At 40.8% G+C, this 20,551-nt stretch overlaps 1 protein-coding gene across 5 annotated transcripts in view; it reads left to right on the top strand.

Moving 5' to 3' along the window:
* ADGB (androglobin) overlaps window positions 1-20,551 on the top strand; it is a 262,841-nt gene that overhangs the window by 102,704 nt on the left and 139,586 nt on the right. For all 5 annotated transcript variants that reach the window (XM_019550118.1, XM_019550121.1, XM_019550117.1 and 2 more), the window contains one exon: window positions 14,893-14,938. In XM_019550118.1, the coding sequence (XP_019405663.1) occupies window positions 14,893-14,938 (46 nt within the window). The remainder of the gene's footprint in view (window positions 1-14,892; window positions 14,939-20,551) is intronic.

The following is a 20,551-nucleotide window of genomic DNA, read 5'->3' as shown; positions in this document are numbered from 1 at the left end:
GGGGTGTGGGGGTGGTCAGCTTGCCAGCCCAGACCTGCTTCTCCTGGCTCAACATGTTGTGAAGGGGCTGGATGAGGCATGAGGGAGCTTCAGCACAGGGCTAACTGGCAGGTAGCCCACGTTGAATTACCCTTGTGTCCCAGTCAGTCAGGTAGCATCTACGTATGTGCTGCTGCAGATTTCTTACTCTGCAGCAGGATAGAACTTGTAAATAGTACTTATAGGTACTATCCTACTGCAGAGTAAATTTAGTTTGCTCCAGCCAATTAAAGGAGCATGTATAGACACTGAGCCGTTTACTGCACAGCTAATTAGTCAACTGTATAGTAAATATCTCATGTAAACGCCCCTACTGTGTACTTGTATGTATTTTATGTAAAAAGAATATTTCTCTAGTACTTCATGATGAGCTTTACATTTCTTTTTATTAAGTAAAACTCACATGAAAGTCTTTAACCAAGCAGAAATGTGAAGTTGTAAGTATCATTCTAATGCATATTGCGATTGTGTGTATCATTACTGGTTATATCTCTGTATCTGTGCAAATATATAGTTAGCTAAGGGATGATTGACATCTATGTGCAGAAGCATAAATATTGCTTAAATATTAATTTTTTCCAGCAGTTCATGGATGTAGAAACTATTCTATTTGTAGAATTGTTCTGCTACAAAAGGGGATGGAAGCAAGGAGAGTCAAGGGCAGGTAGGACACAAGACAGACATTGATAAAAATGGAATCGTAGGAGGCAGACATGAGAGCGTGCGTCAGTTGGAGGGCAGTCTGAATCCGAGCTGAAGTATAAGATGTCACAGGCAACTATTTGACCTGTGCTTGCTTGAACCTTGCTTTTGGTGCAATTTAAAAGTCAACTGAGTCTCACCTCATACTGTTTAATAATCATAGTATGCAAATAGAGATAGGAAAATACTCATGTGCACACACTTGTATGCATGCACCTACACACTTATGCTGACTGCTACAAACCATTAACATGCAACTTGCTGAAGAATACTCCCTATTTCACACATGTGTTTTGTAGCAGAACTCACTTTCAGAAGCACAGGGGTTCAGCTGGTTATACTTCCTTATGGAGACCTCTTTGTTTTAAAACTTGAAATAGCTAAGAAAAAAGTTTCGTAATTTTTTAAAAAGTCTAATTTTGAGAAAAACGCCAGATAAGTGTAATGCTGTAAGTGATATCCTGCTCTACCTTATTGACTAGATTATTGTCAGTCCGTGTCTACAGTGTCTGGATATGTATTTTAACCATTCAAGGGAAATTTGTGCTTAAAGCCTTTAAAACATAAACTTTTCAAATCCGAGGCATATGATCTTTATAATTTAAAATGTGTGTGACATTTAGCCATCAAGTTGCTGAAATTACTGCACAAGATCCTCTACTAGTATAAATTTACATCGCTCCACACCAAAGGGAATGAAACTATGTCAGTTTATACCAGTTTATGATCTGGCTCAATATAATTATGGTAATGGCCTACTGTAAAGACAGTAGATATTGGTGGCAACTAGAAGCTATGCTTGGCTGAGTGTTCCACTACAGTCAGAGTATCATATTCCAAATGGTTACACATGGGCAATCTTGGAACAATACAAATGTAGCAAATCTGTTCCAACTTTAAAATTGCTTCATCCACATGTAACAATTAGAGTATAACAGCTGTGGCTCTTTTAAAATGCCTCCAAATGTAAATATATCCTTTCAGTTAAGAAGCAAAGAAAATATTTATGACATGAGATGAAAATTTGGCCTCCTCAGTGTTTCAATATGTGTATTTAAGGCAAAATCTCTGTAACTGGGTTCTGCAAAGAAGTCTGATCCAGCCCATGGAGGTCCAGTGTAGCACAAGGGATCAGCCTTACCAGCCTGGGACAGACATTACCTATAAACTGGCTTAAGTGATCAGAAATTGGTTTGAAACCTGTAACAGAACATAAGTTCAGTACACATGAACCGGTTTCAAAATGTCCAAAACTGGTTTAAGATAAACCTTGTTGAATACAGTTTCAGATTTAACTGATTGAGCTCAAACTAGGATTCCGGAGGGCCCGAGGGGAGGCGCAGCCAGGCCCAGGGTCAGTGAGGACCTGGTCAGGGAATTTCTGGAGGGACTAGATGGGTTCAAATCAGCAGGTCCTGATGATCTCCACCCCAGAATGCTGAGGGAATTAGCAGATGTCATTGTGGAATCCCTGGCACAACTTTACGAGCACTCATGGTGCTTTGGCAAGGTGCAAGGGGACTGGAAAAGGGCCAATGTGGTCCATTTTCAAAAAAGGGAGGAAGGAGGACCCAAGAAACTATAGGCCCGTTAGTCTTCCCTCAGTCCTGGGGAAGCTCTTTAAGAAAATTATCCAGGTGCACATCTGTGAGAGGCAAGCAGGGGAGTGTATGCTTAGCGGCAATCAACATGGGTTCATTAGAGGCAGGTCCTGTCACACCAACCCAAAAAGCTAGCTGTTTCTAGTCCCCTGCTTTTTGACTTTTATAATGAAATCTGCAGGGAGCATGTCCAAGTGTATAGTGGCCTTCTATGACCAGGTCACAAAAGCCTTGGATGCAGGTGTCGCAGTGGACATAGTCTTTCTGGACATTAGGAAGGCCTTCAACACTATCTCTCACCCCATCCTCATTAAAAAATTAGGCGACTGGTGTCGATGACTCCACAGTCAGATGGGTCGCAAATTGGCTGGAGGGCCGCACTCAGAGAGGTGGTGGGTGGGTCATTTTCGACCTGGAGGGACAGGGGCAGTGGGGTTCTTCAGGGCTCAGTCCTTGGGCCCGTACTGTTCAATGTCTTCATCGGCGACTTGGACGAGGGGGTTCAAGTTTGCAGAAGACACTACGATGTGGGGAGAAGTGAGCACGCTAGAGGAGAGGGACAGGCTACAACTAGATCTGGACAAGTTACAGAGGTGGGCGGATGAGAACAGACTGGGCTTCAATATGGACAAGTGCAAGGTGTTGCACCTTGGGGAGGAAGAACCAGCAGCATACCTACAGGCTGGGGAACTCTCTTCTCATCAGCACAGAGGCAGAAAAGGATCTTGGAGTCATTATTGATTCCAAGATGAACCTGGGCTGCCAATGTGGGGACACGGTCAGGAAGGCTAACCGCACCTTGTCATGAATATATAGTTGCATCACGAGCAGGTGCAAGGAGGTGATCCTCCCCCTCTATGCAACATTGGTCGGGTCGCAGTTGGAGTACTGCATCCAATTCTGGGCGCAGCACTTCAGGAGGGATGTGGATAGCATCAAGAGGGTCCAGATGAGGGCCACTCACATGATCGGGGGCAGCAGGGTAGGCCCTATGAGGAGAGGCTAAGGGACCTGAACCTGTTCAGCCTCCACAAAAGAAGGCTGAGAGGGGATCTGGTGGTTGCCTATAAACTTGCCAAGGGGGATCAGCAGGCTATGGGAGAGTCCCTGCTCCCCTGAGCAGCAACAAGGAACAATGGTCATAAGTTGACTGAGAGTAGATTCAGGCTAGATATCAGGAGGCACTACTTCACAGTCAGGGTGGCTAGGAGCTAGAACCAACTTCCAAGGGAAGCGGTGCTTGCCCCTACCCTGGGGTCTCCAAAAGGAGGCTAGACAACCACCTAGCCAGGGTTGTTTAACCCCAGCATCCTTTCCTGTCCATGGCAGGGGGTTGGACTTAATGATCTGCTTAGGCCCCTTCCAACCCTACCAACTATGAAACTGGTTAATGCGATGTCTGTCCCAAGCCCCTTCCTGGTTTAAGTTAAACCAGAGTCCCCCAGCATCCCACCCCTCTGCTCTCTAGCCTGAGCTATGGGTGGGGACATAGGAAGACACCTGCTGGCATGGCCCTGTCAAGGCAAAGTGGGCAGGGAAGGGGTTAGGTCTTCCCTCCTTCCCCTCCCCACCACTGCAGCCAGGGTCTTTTCAAAGAAGGAAAAAATATTATCCACCAGTGGAAGAGAGCATATATAGTAATGCAGAATTAAGGAACTGGCTTCTTTGATGTGAATTTTTTTGAAACTAGATAAAGTTCCATGTTTATTCTTTTACAAGAAGGAAAAAATTAATTATTCTCTTTATTTAAGTTTTAGGCTGATATTTTAAAGTATATTCTTAGCCTTTCTTTTGATTACAAACATTTCCTCAGGGAAAAATGATTTCCTGTTCCAAAAAAATTTCACAAATGCATTTTTTTTTCCATTCATTTTTATAGTTTTTCCCTAGAAGTTCAGGAAAGGCAAAAGTTTGGCCTTTGGCAGATTAAATTATATGCATGTCAGCTGTCCAGAACAGTAATTCCAGTGAACTCTTTTGAGGGGAATATTGATTCAAAACGGAATAATTCTTTGTAGCTCCGCCAAAACACACTTGAAAAAAATCCGTTCTCCTAAATTCTCTAACATGAGTTAACTCCAAATGCATTGGGAAGGAAAAAGACTCCCTGATTTATCACCAACCATAACTGAAGAAAACCTTGAATCAATGAGTATTAAGTGTTCTTGTGCCATAGCCAGAAATCTTCAATAGACTGTTGCCCTCTTATCTCCCTTCTCAGTTACTTCAGCCTCATCCTTTCTGACCTTTTTGACATTGCTTCTCTTTCAGGGCATTTTGAGAACTTTGAAGGAAGTCAGGAATTGACTGTAAAAGTGGTTGGGCTTTTTTCTTGCATTATAGGTTTTTAAAATGTATTTTGTATCTTCAAAACTATACATTTTCAACATTGTTGCTTCACCTCAGATTACATGTATAAGAGCTCATTCTGGGGCGGGGCAGGGAGATGATGAAGTCACAATGGAACCCCCAGCACTTGTGGCATATGGAAATGAAGTACAAGAAATCCTTTTAGTGTAAAAACATAACAGAATTATAAAAAGATCAAGTAGGTTTGAATGTGTAATATCAGTTCTAGAATTGGAAACAACTTAAGCACACACATGAGAGGCTGACCAAACACAAATGCATTTTTAAAAAAGTTAATATTGGTTATTAATAAGATTTATTAATACCTATATGAAAATATGTGTGCATGCATACATGTATAAGTTAATAATGACAAAATCCTTAGAAAATAAATTGAATTTCTTAAACTTTTTCTCCCTGTTTTACATTCAGTTCTATTGACCAAGGTTACCTGATTGATAAGTAGGAAGGAACAGTTAATAACTCTTTCCAAACCTGTGTGTGTATGTGACCACATGTATGACCATTCTTGTGCTTGACAGATGGAATCCAGTCTTCTTTTTATCTCAGTCTATTTGAAACATTCTTGCTATAGCTTAGGTCTCTCAGGTAGTATATTTCCTTTGAAGTAGAAAAAATCCTTCAATTTCTTTTTATGTTCTGGGCTAAGTACAGACATTTGGGGAGGTTTCATTGTGTTAAAAATGGCTGCCCAATTTAAACTTCGCTCATCCTCGTGCCAACCTTACACTTATAGACTTGGTCTCAGTGACGAGCAGTCAGTCTAAAGCTGTATCTGTACAGAGACTCCATGGACACAAACTGGTCTAAAATTGCAGAACCCAGTTTAAGAAAAACCTGAATCTATGTAGTATCAAACTTATTCAATTGAAGTCAAACTGGTGTGTGGAACTTCTGTATAATTTCCCTGTGCAACCCTAGGGCTGGGAAAACCCAGCCACTGGTCCTAGTCCCAAGGCTGCTCTTTTCACCTGCTCCCCACCTGCATTAGGCTACTTTTTGTCCCCCTGGTCCTTGGTCCTCCCTATCCCCGACCAGCCAGCCCCCTCAACTGCCATCCAACAAGCTGCTCCGGATTCACCTGCTTATATCAGCATTTGTTGCTGTGGACCTGAGCAAGTAAACTAAGCAAGCGGGGGCAATGCTGGGAGGGATCGGGGTGTAGGTTCACCTAGGGGGTTTCCCACCCCACCTGTGGGTCATACCTGTTCCCTACCCCTCATGGGTCATGCCTACTACCCATCCCCTGCCAGACCCTCAATCCCCTCCAGCCTGCTGGACCCCCAACACTTCCAACCCCCCCGCCCCTTCTGACTTACCTGATATGGGAAAGCCATTTTGAACTGATTTAACCACCCCCTTAATGCCCCCAAATATCTGTACTTAGCCCTGATGTCTTAGCCATCACAGCTGTGGTAAGAAATATAATACAGGAAGTGGAAACTTCTGCTCCCAGTTGTTCCAGAGGAAATCCAGTAAGTATAGAACCATAGAGCAAATTGGGTCCCTTTTTCCAAACTATTGCAGGAGTGATCACTTTTGACTAATATATATATATATATATCTATATATATCTATAGATATATATATATATATAGCTTCCCTGAAGACTGTAGTGTACTAGATATCCAATACACCTTTAAATAAGCTAGCCCAGGTATCAGATGCACTCTATATATAGCAGTACAGAGTTCCTCAGACTATTTTTTGGCAAGGTAAATTAGTTTCTGTGGTGCTCCATGCTGCTTCAGTATCCAAACTATCTTGTTTAAAGCTAACTACCTCTGCACTCTGCTTTGGACCTGTGGAACATACCTTATATTATATTAGAAAGGAAGATTTGTGACCCACACACTGAGCAGTGACTATGAAACAGCATGGAGTTGGGACTGTGCTTCAACTTTGCATAATTACATTGGCAGTGCTCTATTCAGTTCGTTTCTAAAAACAACTTAGCGCCTGAACCTTAAAATTGGTTCACATACCGTACTTATACTCTAGAACAGGGGTCAGTAACTTGTGTCCAGCAGGCTGGATCTGCCCTGCAGAGCTGAGACTTTGGTGGTGTTCAGTGGTGGAGGCTTTGCCCATGCTACACTGCACTGCACCACTTCATAGCCAGTCAGCAGAGGGCTTTCCCATGCCGCACCACATGACGGGTTACCGAAGTTTTGCCATTTCAAAGGGCCATCTTAGGTGTAACTGGTGTGATTGAACACATGCTCCCTGAATGCCCTGCATCAAAGGGATTTGTGGGCTGCATAGAGCCATACTTTGGGAACCCCTAGTCTAAATTATGCTTAAAATCTCTCCAAGAACCAGGGTAATTCAAAATCATGACAGCATATCATGGTTCAAAAACCACTGTAGCCTCCAAAATAGGCTAGATGTGCAGCACAGGTTCTCACCTTTTTGTCTTCTAATGTTGTCCAATTTAATGCTGTCAACTTCAGTGACATATATGACACAAGGGAGAAATCAACAGCATGAATAGCTGAGAAAAACAATGAATGAAAAAATCAGAAGGACAGATGGCACAGTGGAGTGAGTTTTAGAGACTTAGGAAAGCTGTAGCAGTTTTTAGTACAAAAGTAAGGCAAGTAAAGACATGGATTTTATTTTAAAGGGAAAAGGATTTGTGTTCAAATTCCTGGATAATTGTAAACTCAGGTTAAGGTAATAACATGTGGATAAACACTATTCTTTACCATGTGTTAATGCTAAGCTCTTTCAATAAAGGACCATCTCTTTGTTTTATTTGTACTGGGTCCTTTAGGAACTAATCATAATACAAATAACCTCCATAAATTTAATAAATAACTTTACAGAAGAGCGGTTGAATTGCCTTCACCTTCAAGCACAGGAGTTAGATACTTTGTTCAAATTAAATCAGCCTCCTAGTTCAGAAATAGGGTTAGTCAGATGATATTTTTCATTATGCATGCTAAAAAAGAGAACAGAAGATTTCATTATTTCTGCAACCAGTGCAAAACAAGAGATGGTCTGAAAGTAAGACAGGCTATTGAGAATAAAAACTGATGTACAACAAGGACTATATGCTTAACAATTAAAAAGAGTTCACTTTTTTTCCTGACTGGAAATCAATATAGAATGTACCCTTAATTAAAAAGCAGGAATACCCAGGACCAGCTTTATTTTTGTGAACTAAGCCTGTGAAACTTTCTATCTCATCCTCAAAAGACAAACTGCCATTATCACATTGTTATGCACAGCTGACCCAAGAATTTTGACAAGAATTTGTCAAAAGACTTTTGTGAGGTTCCTTAAATCAAATGGCTTATTTTATACCAAAATGTGCAGGGAAGGGGTGGGGGAGAGGGGTGAACTCACTACAAAATTCCTGTTGAAGTGGGAGGAAAAAGCTAGCTGTTTCTAGTCCCCTGCTTTTTGACTTTTATAATTAAATCTGCAGGGAGCATGTCCAAGTGTATAGTCAGGCTAGTTACGGCCAGGACTACCATTTTGAAATGGCCTTTATGGGGCTTATAGAAAGGTAGTAGTCTAGTCTACTATAAACATTTATGTATTAGGGTGAATTTTAGCCATATACAGCACTTTTTGTGAAATTTAACCTTCAGCCCAGGAAGAACCAACACCATGCATTAAAAGTGCCCAGGCACCTTCTTCATGATAAAGGTACTTTTTCAAATTAAAACTGCCAAAATACTACAAAACTATTTCCTTGACCAAAGCAGGGTGCAGAGGCTTATTGGCCTTTTCTCTTGTTTCTCCCACTCTGCTCCAGGACTCACTACAGAAAACAACTTTCTTCCAACAGTATTTTTCCAAATTTGCTCAGCCCTGTATAAAAATCACTTAAACCCCTAGGTCTGAAAATAAAACAGGGCTTGCATGCCACATGCTCCAAGTTCTTAAAGTAGCAGACTACCCCGTTCCAGCCAGGAAATAGGTAAGTATTATATTCTAGCATACACATGAACGAAACTGAAACAGGCAGTTCAGTAGCCTTGACTAGGTGCACAGAAGATCTCTATGATTCTGACAGTCATTAAAGTAAAGGCATGATGAGTCCTGATGTGGAATCCCAACCATTGTGCTTGTCACAAGGTCAGCTGATCACAGCTCCCAGCTAGAGGAGCGTACTATGGGCTCCTGTGGCTGGGAAATCTGATCAGCTAAGGGCTACTCCCAGCCTCTGGATTGCCCAGAGGCTTTCATATGCTCCAGAGCCTGGCCACTGGCCACTGGCAACACATTCAATCAAAGGCATGATAGGGACCAGCCAAAAAATCATACACATTTTATGTAATGACTTAGTGGCTTATTCCTCATTTTACTGCACTGTTGAACATGTGGTCAGGTCACTACTTAAGACAAGATTAACCAGTTAATTATGTCTTAGGTGTAATGTCTGTCAGGGGCCTATGAGAAAGCTGGCATTGGAACCCAGGATTTCTGTATTCTCAGTCCTGCCCACATTACATCTTTGCTTGTCATACCACTAAACAGCTTTCTCTTTTGCTTAGAGGTCACATTAGCTGTTCAGTACATCTGAGTAGAAAGCAGGCTTTTGAGAGTGAACTTACAGCAGCAGCCACTTCCAACAGCACTGCCCAGCACAATTGCTTTGGGGTTTTTCTACAGATCAAATGTCCTGTGACCAGACATTTAATGAAGGCAAAAGGCCAGCTTGAGGCAACTGCAGTGGTGATGGACAATAAGCTGTGATCTTCAAAAGAAACCTGGTAACACATTCCTAACCCTTATCAGCAATTTATTTTTTCCTTTTTGCAAGGAAAAGAGATAGAAAAGTACTCTTTTTAGAATGAAAACACATTAGCCCTGACACTTCTAGGCTCCCAAGATAATGGTGCTGCCCATAGGCTTTTCAGGTTACACAGGTCTGGGAATGCCTCACAAAATATTTCATTCTGAATACATACATTGCATATTGTTGCAATTGAAGCTTTTTAATTAAAGCATCAGAGGAGATAAAATTGCTAAGCATCAGCTAATCTCAAATAATTCAGACAAGATTTTCACCAAAAAATTCTCCCTGATTTATGATCTCATCACTGGCCAGAGAGCTTTATTAGAATTGTACTATGGACTTGTATGGCATATTAGATATAATGGACTTGCTTTTCTCCATCAGAAATTAAATTTTATATTTTATTTTTTTCTCGGAGGCAGAAGGGAGGAAAATAAGAAAAATGGGATGGTGCTTTTAACTGTCAGCTGTCAAGTAGTGTTTTGAAAATAATTACATTTTTCTCCTGGCCTCACTCCACAGCTAAAGTAGTGCTTCTTCAGATAACTATTGACGCAATGGTCTTCAAAATTAGATTGTACAACTTGAGTAAGGAAATGGGTAAAGCACCTCCATTTCTCTCCAAGTTTCACAGCAGAATTGAATCAATTCTTTATAGTCTGTAGGACATTGTAAATAGAAAACCTGCACCACCCATTCATTTGCTCTTATTGTATATTCCCAATACCTTTTTTGTTTGTTCATTCACTCAGTTTTTCCTTCTTGTTCTTCAATGGGGTCATGGAATGAAAGCAACAATGTCAAAAAACAAAACTGACCTGACTTCCTCTTAGTGCTTGTTAAATTAATGATGAGCCTTGAAGTATTTATGATTTGTGATTCCTCTGCATTATGCCCCTTTTTGTAAAAATCAAGCTTTGTATTTTATTTTTAAAAGTAGCTTTTTTACACTAATTAAATTCCAGTCTGATTCACATTTTTTGGACAATCTGATGCAGGGAGATAAATACTTTTACCCATCAATATTACCAAATTATGCTATGGTGGATCCTCAGCTGGTATAAACTCTTGTTGCTCCATTAACATGAGTGAAGCTATGATGGTTTATGTCAACTGAGTATCTGCCTTCATGTATTTATTTCATATTAAATGATAGATTGGTCCAAAAATGCTTTTGTTATATATTTTGCAATGTTCATTCACCCATTTTACCACATCTCATTCAGAAAAAGCCCATGGATTTTATAATATGACTGGCACTACATCCCCCACAATGGTTCTTGGCTGAACAGCCTAGAGGTATGGTAGTTGCAAGGCTGCACTTGCCTAATATGCTAGAGCACAATACTAAAAGAAGTCCATCTATTGTATAAGTCATAGAAAGTGCTGTTTCTCAGCTTACTTTCCCCAGGACATTATATGTGCTTTTCCTCAAGACATTATAGCTGCATACCTTAGCTAACTGGCGCAGCTAAGATGGGCTGGCCACCTTTCAAGAATGCTTGGCATTTGCCTGCTGAAGAAAATCTTCTGCAGCAAACTGTCAAATAGAATATGTTCTCATGGGACACCAAAGAGGATACACTAATGGTGTCCCTAAAGAGTTTCAGCATTGACTTGGAGTTGTGGGAACAAATTGTTTTCAACTGTCCATCCTGGAGGTCATCAATCCAGAACGGAGTACTGCCCTTTGAACAGCAACGCACGGCAGAAGCAATGAAGAATTACGTGGCCAGGAAAACAAAAACCTCTCGTACCCAGTCCTCATCGCTTTCCTGCCCCTGCTGTGGCAGATTGTTCAAGGCAAAGATTGGGCTTATAAGTCACGTATGTACCCATGCAACCTAGCTGCCATCCCTTTCCTTTCTCTTTCCTCTCTCTCTTTTTTCCTTTTTTTCCTCTTGTCTGCCTCCCTGTTTCTTTCCCAGTTCTTTTCTCTTCTCTCTTCTCCACCTGCTCCCCCCCTCCACTGATTTGGTCATCTTTGCCCGCAAAGGATGGATCTTACCTTAGTTGCTTAAGATATACTCAGAACCACAGTTTGGCATTAGCTATGTCTATATTCACATACAAATCTGTCTGTCTATAGGTAGGTTGCTAACCCCTATGATAAATAACATTTATCTAGTACCATCCTGCCTACCTTCTACCCATTAATCCACCTTTCCTGATGTGTGATATTCTAAACTTCAAACAGTCTTGGTGTTATAAAACCAGCCTACCAGAGCAGTGCTGCTTTCTTTTCTCTAAATGTGGGATTTTCTTCCAGAATTCCAGGACAAGCAATGTGGTGACCTAGGAAAGCATTTTTAAATAAAAAAAAAAGCCAAAGATCTCCCTTTTCCAGTTTAATATATAACTTGTTTCTATCCCTAAAAAGTAAAATGGTATGCATTGATTGCTACTTACTTCATTTTCAAAATTTCTAAAATGTAGGGAAATTGTGTTTTGGTCTGTGCAGAAGTTGGCTAGAATCATGTTCAGAGCTAGAATGTTAGGTAAAAGTAAGCTTGACTTTGCAGGTAAAGAAACAGACCTAAGACATTTCTCTTTTCTAAAATATTTTCCTGAAAAATATGATCCATTTTATAAAATACCTAGAGGTAGTATAACATGTTTACTGGTACTTACTGTATTTACTTGTGCTCCCCCCACCCTTAATCAACATGGGGGGAAGCCCCTCATCTTATATTTGCATACAAAGCGGAGGGGGGAGCAGGGTTGGGGTTAGTCAGACCCACAGTAGCCTCCTACCCTGCCCCAGTTCCTCTGTACAGCTTTTCTCCCCCCTCACCACCTTCCCCCCTTACTGTCAGGCACAGCTCAGCTCTGGTCAGACTGGGGTCTTTCCTGGGCATGAAGAACATAGAAACTTCTTCCTCTATCAGGCCAATCAGCAGCACTGACACTGCTGCACGGTCAGGTACGGACTGAGCTTCTGGGACAGAACAGCCAAAGCAGCATGTGGTAGTAATAAGGGGAGAAGCAGAGACTGGGGAGAGTTGGGAGGGAAGAGGCAGAAAGTGGGGAGCAGCGGGTGGGGAACAGGCAGAGCCTAGGAAGCAGTTGGGAAGAGGCAGAGACTAGGTGGAGTCTGGGGAAAAGGGGCAGAGACTGGGGAGTCAGCGGGGAAGAGGGTGCATTCCCACTAAATTTGATGGCTAGTCTGTAGATGACCAGGATTGATGTATGGAATAGTATGATGACCCTGGTCATACTCACAGTGGCACCCAGACAGCTACTCCCACTACTCTAGTGGCACAAGTTGCTTTGGTATACAGGACAGTTGAAGCACATTAAGTGGGAGGGTAAGTGGTTAACATGTAGGTGGCTTTTGACACATGCTGAAGATGACCAATTACAGAATTGATGTTTCTTAAAAAAATATGGGGTGGCAATGGCAGCAAGAAAGCTTTTCTTTTCCACTGCATCTACAAAATGTCATCATCCAGTGGAACCATTCCAGGTAGTGGGAGGTTTGGGGGTTGGTTTTTTTTTCAAAGCATATAACAACACAGTGATCACAAAGCTGGGAAAAACACATTCCCAATTTTTTGTCCAAATTCGCAGCCAACTGATTGCCTCAAGTGCAGTATTGTGCAAATCCAATAGAGTTCTATTAATTACATGGGGAGGGCATTCATAGGTGCTGTGAGTCCAAGTTTGAAAAGGGACGCCACAGTCATAGTTCAGTGAGCTAGTTTAGCCCCATTGACGTAACAGAAATCATCTGCATCTGTCATGTCCTATCCTGATTTGGTTTAGAGAAGACCAAATATGTCTAGGGAGATCAAAGCCAGCTGGTCTAATGGTAGAGTTTGTAATAATAATTTCTGTATTAAGGGGTGAATTGACCCATCCTTGCATCCAGGCATCTTGGATGTTAAATGAACCTTGTTCAACTTGAAGTTCTTGAACTTTAATCTCAGACCTGGTGGGTTTAATAGATTCTTGTACAAAGGTAGCTGCAGCTATTTTTCTTTAATTTTAGTTCGTAATTTAGTTAAGGCATTTTTTTTCTTTCTAATGGGGGAGTATGTATGTTACTAAGAATAGGGAGCTATTGAAGAGGGATAGATCAGATTGTTTCTGTAATGATTTGCATTGTTTGGTTGAGTTGTATGTCGCCCTTATCAGTATGAGCACTGGTTAACCAGATTGAGACACAGTAGTCTGTTTAAGAGTAGACTACCACATCAGCATCAGCTCCCCAAGAAGTCCCAGTAAGCTTTTGGTGAGGAGTCTGCAGCCCATTCTTTCAGATTTGGATCTGGCTTCCATCATCCATACCTTCATAAACTCAAGGCTAGACTACTGTAATATGCTCTGTATAAGGCTCTCTTGAAAATCATCAGGAAGCTGTAACTGATGCAGAAAGTGGCAGCCCACCTTCTGATGGGAAAGCTTCAACAACCATTTAACACCACTACTTCAGAAGCTGCACTGTCTCCCAGTAGCTTTCCAGGCACAATTCAAGGTGCTGGGGTTGACCTAAAAGGTCTGGCCCTTTTCCTTATACGCCATTGTGAAACCTAAGGTCAGCTGAGAGCAACTTCTGACAAGCATCATCAATATACCGAGTCCACTTGACAAAATGTGTGCAAGGTCATTTTCAGCGGTTGGTCCTCAGCTCTGGAACTCCCTCTCTCATGAGGGCTGCCCAAGCATGAGTCTGGACATCTTGTTGAAGTACTGTAAAACATTCTTTTTTGGCCAGGCATTTAGCAAACAAAGGTAGACTGAAATATTGTTTGGGGGACCTCTGTTTCATGTTGATATTCTAGTTCCCTTTTATGTTGTTTTGTTCTCTTGTTCCTCAACTGTTTTGTAAGTTATTGTGTTCTCTTCTTGTTAGCTGCTCTGAGCTTTTGGCAGGAAGGGCAACATAAATTGAACAATTTGCTGCATCTGAAAGTTTTATGCTATACATCTCGGATTTAATTAGTCTGTTGGTCTATGAGGTGCAGTTCTACCCTGCCTTCTTTCATAAGTTTGACATAACTCAGGTTGTCAAACTGGTGGGCTGCACGGTGGGGAAAAGACTAGGATTTTGTGTGCCACCGGCACAGCCTGCAGTTTGGATGGCAGAGGGGCTGCATGTCCCTGGTGCAGCCCATGTGCTGGGAATCCTAAAGGGACCTCTCCTTCAGCATGCGGATGGCATCGTGGGTGGGCCAGGGGCTAAATGCCAGCACCACATGTAGCTCTCTGTCATGCCAAAATTGGATAGGTCTGACCTAACTTATTCATTAATGTTCCATTTTATATATACTGAGTTTTATGAAATCCTGATTTTTTCTTATGCTTTCTCTTTAAAACACAATCTTGATACAATAACATATAGAAACTGTTTTGTAGGTTGCATATATTTTGTTTAAAAATACCTAAGTTTGTCATGACAAGATTTTGTTTTATTTTTCTGTATAGGAGCCCTTCTTTGTTCAGCACCACAACACAGAAGGACCCATGAAAGGTAAGGGAATTTGTTTGTAATTAAAGTAATTTATGTTCGTATTACTGCTGATCTCATGTAACTTTGGGTCTCACTTTTACTCCTCATGAATACAATGTCAGAATTCTTACCGTCTTCACTAGGCCCTGGATTCATTTTGTAGTGAAAGATTTTGAGTAATTGAAAATATGTCTTAAAAGTGGCTTTATGAACTCTTAATTTGCAAAAATGTTGGGAAAAATAAATATTTCTGAAGCACCTAAAATTTACTTTGCAACACAATTTCCTTGAACATTATGAATGCTGTTTCTATTAGAGAAAAAATATAAAAGCAAAGAATAAAGGGAAACTTTAATTGTGAGAAATGTGACATTTTAAATCTGTATCTGCAGAAGATCACTCTACAATTAATGCAGTTTTCAACCATGATTTAGACAGAAAATGCCTGGTCATTTTTCAAAATGCATCTGTGAACTGGAATATAAGTTTATTTTTATTCAGATGCCTGTTGGGTCTTGACAGAGGAAGAGGCTGAAGATATTTTAACAAAGTGCAGGAGCGTTTTGAATATTTTTAGGTATTGGAGGTTTGAAAATCTGTGATTCAAGTAAGAGTATTAAGGGTTCAAATTTAATTTTAGACACATTTGTGATGAGTGACCATATCTGCTTCATGCCCAGTTGGATGACTTATGCAGGAGAACGCTGCTTTGCTATAAAGGGCTCCTAATTAACAAAAGCTTTTCATGCTGGCAGAGATGTTCAGTAACTTCACAATGAAGAGGAGTAATATAAGACAGATTCTGTCTGTTTTTACCATAGTTTCCTATGCTTGATGTTTCCTTGATCTCTCACTTTTGGACACAGAGGCTGTAGTATTTGCAACCTTATGGTAACTTTTAAATGCAGATCTAGCAGAAGATGCAGGGTGAAGTCAAAAAGCTCCCTGGTGCCTAGGACAGAATTTAGGTCTTAAGGCCAAAATACCCCAATCCAGAATAGTTCAGTCCATTACCTGCAAAACCACTGGGCTCATAAATTCATATGGTAACTGCATTTTGATCCTGATGGCTCTCTTGACACCTAACCGTAGTCTTCTGTTCATGTGCTGAAACACCCTTGTGTGAGCAGCTAGCTCGCACTTTAAACTTTGTCCCAAACCAAAACAGGGCAAAGCTATATCTTAGTTCTGCTTAGTTTGAGGAGCCCAATCCCATGAGCATACTTTATGCTCACTGGTATACACAAACAATATTGAGTCCAGCCTAAAAATAGCAATTATAATAATTTAATTTTAAAAAAAACAGCCACAGGAAGTGCCTTGCAATACCTAGTACATAGAGGACTCAAGCAGAAAACAGGAAACTTCAGTTCTAGACTGTCATCAAACATAGAGCTTCAAATATACACTGTCCACTCCCCAAGGGAAATTCCTAATGACTAGGTAATAAAATAGTTTTGGGAAGGAGATAAAGATTTCTTTATCCTTCATGTTGAAGCTGACCCACTGAGCTACCAAGCTTGTAAAATCCATTGGGAACCTGACTGCATAGCCTAGTACACCAGGCATTCATCTGGGAAGGCTGAAACCTGGGTTGTAACCTGTTTCCCACACTGTTTATGCCTCCTGCAGTAGAAAGTAATTGCATAACAAAACAGGAATATTCTAGAAAGCGTAGACTGGAGTCTGTGTCCTCATCTGACCCTCTGCCTCCTGCCTCCCTGGAACTCACTTGCTACTGAAAGGGAGCAGGGTAGAAGAAATCCCATTGAGCAGAGTTAACAAGAGAAGGCATCTTCCAGGATTCATCACACTAGTGCTCTTCCACTGTGTGGGGGCAGCTCAGTATGGAAGGGGTATTCAATGGGCACATCCTCTGTGTGTTGTGAGTTCTCTACACAACAGGAGGCAAAAGTTGGGAGAGATGGGTGGTTCAGAGCATCCATTTCCTTCTGGGGCTAAAGAGTAGGGCTGTGCAAAATTTTGACGGGCATTTCATTTTGACACTATTTCAACTCATTTTGAGGTTGAAACAGCAAAATTGAAATGAAACAAAGACCATCAAAATAGCCTTGAAACAAAACAAAGCTAGTTGAAACGTTTCAACCGTAGCGTAGGGATGGGAAGTCAGTTCAGCTGGGCTGCCCCCCCCAACCCCTGGCTAGATGGCGCCCCAGCTGGGCTGCCTTCCCGCCCCGAGAGCAATCTAGCGCAAAACGTCAAAACAGCATTGAAACAGCCTTTCTGTTTCAGCAGAATGGAACGGAACAGCTGTTTTGAATCGAAATTAAATTAGAAATGGAATGCTGTTCCATTGAACTGTCAAAACTCAAGGCGAAATGGAACGGTGCCATTTCAGACAGCCCTACTGAAGAGTAGTTTGGCAGGTTCCAGTTGGCAAGAGATCATGTGGCCTTTTCATGTTCTGCCTCCTGCCACTCTCCTTCCTGGAGTTTGCAGGGAGCTCACATAACATAGGGCTCCTCTTTATCCAAAAAGTGTATGCTGTCTACATGGTTCCATGCCTGTCCAGCACTGCAACAGCTACACAGTCAATATCAGAGCAGTCTTTCCCTCCTCTTTCTCTTTAGTTCTTGTTTAGGTGCAAGCAGGATGCCTATGGGATTTAGGCTCCTAAAATGTTTTGGTTAAGTTTTAAAAACACTAATGTCACCTTCTCCTAGTATGCATCCTAAGTTTATATATTGGATAGTCTATTTGTTAGGTACTGATGAGATTCTATTGTTCAAGTTAATTCTGAGATTAAAGTACCAAATTATCAGCTTCAAAACCCGAAACATCTAAAAACTTTAGAAACTTAAGTGCCCTCATTTCATTTTGAAGCTGTTTTGAAGCCTTTTGTTTTGTTTTGATTTCGTTGTTTCGAGCTCGAAACGTGTCAAAATGGCTTTGAAACAAAATGCCTGCCAAACTTTCGTACAGCCCTAGCTGGGGTCAGATCTCCCCAGCAAGATCTGCTTGGAAGGAGCCTGTTAACTTCAATGTGGTACTGGGGGCCAAATACATGGAGCAGCTTTCAGGGCTGAGGCTCAGGGGTAAAATCTTCAGAAATGCTCAAATCGCTTAGGTTCATAAATCTCATTGAATGCCTATGGGATTTAGGCTCCTAAAATGTTTTGGTTAAGTTTTTAAAAACGCTCATGTCACCTTCTCCTAGTATGCATCCTAAGTTTAGATATTGGATAGTCTGTTAGGTACTGATGAGATTCTATTGTCCAAGTTAATTCTGAGAATAAAGTACCAAATTATCTGATGTCATTTTATTACTTTCAGTGAAGTTATATCTGGGATGCTTCTAGGCCAAATTAGTCATTAGTTATATAGTAAAATGGAGAATGTCTGTTATTGTCATAAGAACTCACAATCTCTCCCTCACATTTTGCGTATAAACATAAAAGTATATATATTCCAGTTCATAGATTGCATAGACGTTAGGGCTGGAAGGAACCTCATAAGATCATTGGGGCCAGCCCCCTGCCCAAGGGGCAGGAAGGCAGCTGGGGTCAAAGATAAGCAACATGTTTCTTAAAAGTGCCCAGAGGAGGTGCTTGCACCACCTCTGGGGGAGTTTGTTCCAGGCCCATCCCAGATCCTGATGCACATCCTTTATGTACTTATAGGCTTCCACCAAGTCACCCCTGAGCCTACGCTTCTCCAGGCTGATGAGTTCCATAACTTGTAGCCTCTTTTCATAAGGCCTGTTCTCTTGCCCTCTTGATCATGTGTATGGCTCTCCTCTGGACTCTTTCCTTGGGGAGTGAATTCCTATCCTAAGCTTTTGAAGACTTATTACAAAGTACATTGTGCCTTCATTTTGTTTAAGGAACAGAATGACCTCCATTTCACACAGATGTAGAGCTGCAGTTTTTATTAGTGTAAATTATTTATATCTGTAATGCTGATTCATAAAACTAAAGCATAGGAATGCTTTTTATTTAAGAAATTAATCTTATATCAGTTTAAGCTTCCATTAACCTACAGAGTTTTTCTGGGGTACATTTTGTCCTGCATTTCAGCCATAACATGCTTTGTTTAATGTGATTTGATTTTTTTGTTAATGATTTAAAAAAAAGAGAAAAAAATCTTGTGAGACGGTTCTCTCTCCCTCTGATCTCTTTTAAGGAGAGAGACATTTTTGTCATGGGAAAGGGCCTGATCCCATTTCTAGTAAAATCAATAGCAAAACTGCCATAGACCTTTATGAAAACAGATTCAGGCTTTATGTAATAACTGAATATTGACATTTGAAAAGACTGTGGTAGCCTCAGTAAAGTCCAGAATATTTCCAGAAAAAAGCTAATTCCAAAAAGTCTAGGCAGGTTTCAGTTTGTTTCATGCCTGGCAGGCATAGCACAGAAAATCTGATAGAAATCTGGGTAGAAATAGAGTGCCTCAGTGAGAGTTCTGGCTAAAATGACATCTGCATAGGAGGTCATATGCTTTTCAATTTGTTAGGGCAAGAATTGACCCTAATAGAAAATATGAATAGGATTATACTTTTTATGCTTTCTTGAGATTCTAAAGCAGAAATTAATATACACATACATGTATATGCTTTATCTGCCCAGCTGTCACAGTATAATAGTTGCATTCTCATGATTTAATGCTTCTCTGCAGATACTGATTGCTAGTAGGGCTTAGCTTGAAAGCTCATGTATTTTGATTTATATGTTGGTGAAGCATGATGTATCACATTATTTACCTTGTTGACCGCTATCTTGCGGAAAATTGTTGCTTTGATTATTCACCCAAGCACATGACCACAAATAAACAACCAGATGCTGAACCTGAAAAACATAATGGGAAAATCAAATTTCCAACTGACAAAATAAATATTTTATTAAATAATGTTTTAATATATAGAAAATATATGATGTATTGAAATAGTGTGCTGTCAACTAGATTTTCTGTTTATAATTACAGAAAGTGATTCAGTAGGGGTTAAAGTTTTATCAGTCTGGAGATGCAATTAATAGATGTGGTTACCATTAATATAATTACATTTTTAAGGTGGATGAAGTTGGCATGCTTCTATGCTTACATAGTAATGCAGAGAACTAAAGTGTGTGTCTCATATTGCTGACTATTTTTCATATTATTTGAATAACAATGTCTTCATATATGTGAGATTAGAAATAATAATTAATTCTATACATTCATTGGCTGGAAAACATTTGAGACGGGAAAATAGGGGACATGAAGCTGAACACAAACCTCAGTTTCCTCTTATTTTGTTTTCCTTCCTTTTGTAGGGAATAATATATTGTTTTCATACCATGAATACCTATTTGAAATCTCTGGGTTTATCCTGTGAATCATGTTTGGACACCTAAGGGTGAAATTACATGTTAGCATTAGCAGGTGCTAATTCTAAGGAATGTTAGTATGTATTAAAGTTAACAAATGCTGTTGATCACTCACACGTTGGGGTTAATGCCTTCTCTAATATGCACTGTTCAGATCTGCTGCTAAAGGGTTAGCCAGCAGGGAAATGGCTAGAGGCTTCAAGTTTGTTCTGTGTCTGCTCACTGATGCTTTAGCCTCAATATAAGCTGGGGAGAAGGAGGGGGGAATTCCCCCCCACCCCCAATGGATGCCTCTTCTAGCCCCCAA

This window comes from Crocodylus porosus, unplaced genomic scaffold, assembly GCF_001723895.1.
Source record: "Crocodylus porosus isolate Cpor-Errol unplaced genomic scaffold, CroPor_comp1, whole genome shotgun sequence".
Taxonomy (NCBI): domain Eukaryota; kingdom Metazoa; phylum Chordata; order Crocodylia; family Crocodylidae; genus Crocodylus; species Crocodylus porosus.
This window is presented reverse-complemented; position numbering and strand designations above follow the sequence as displayed.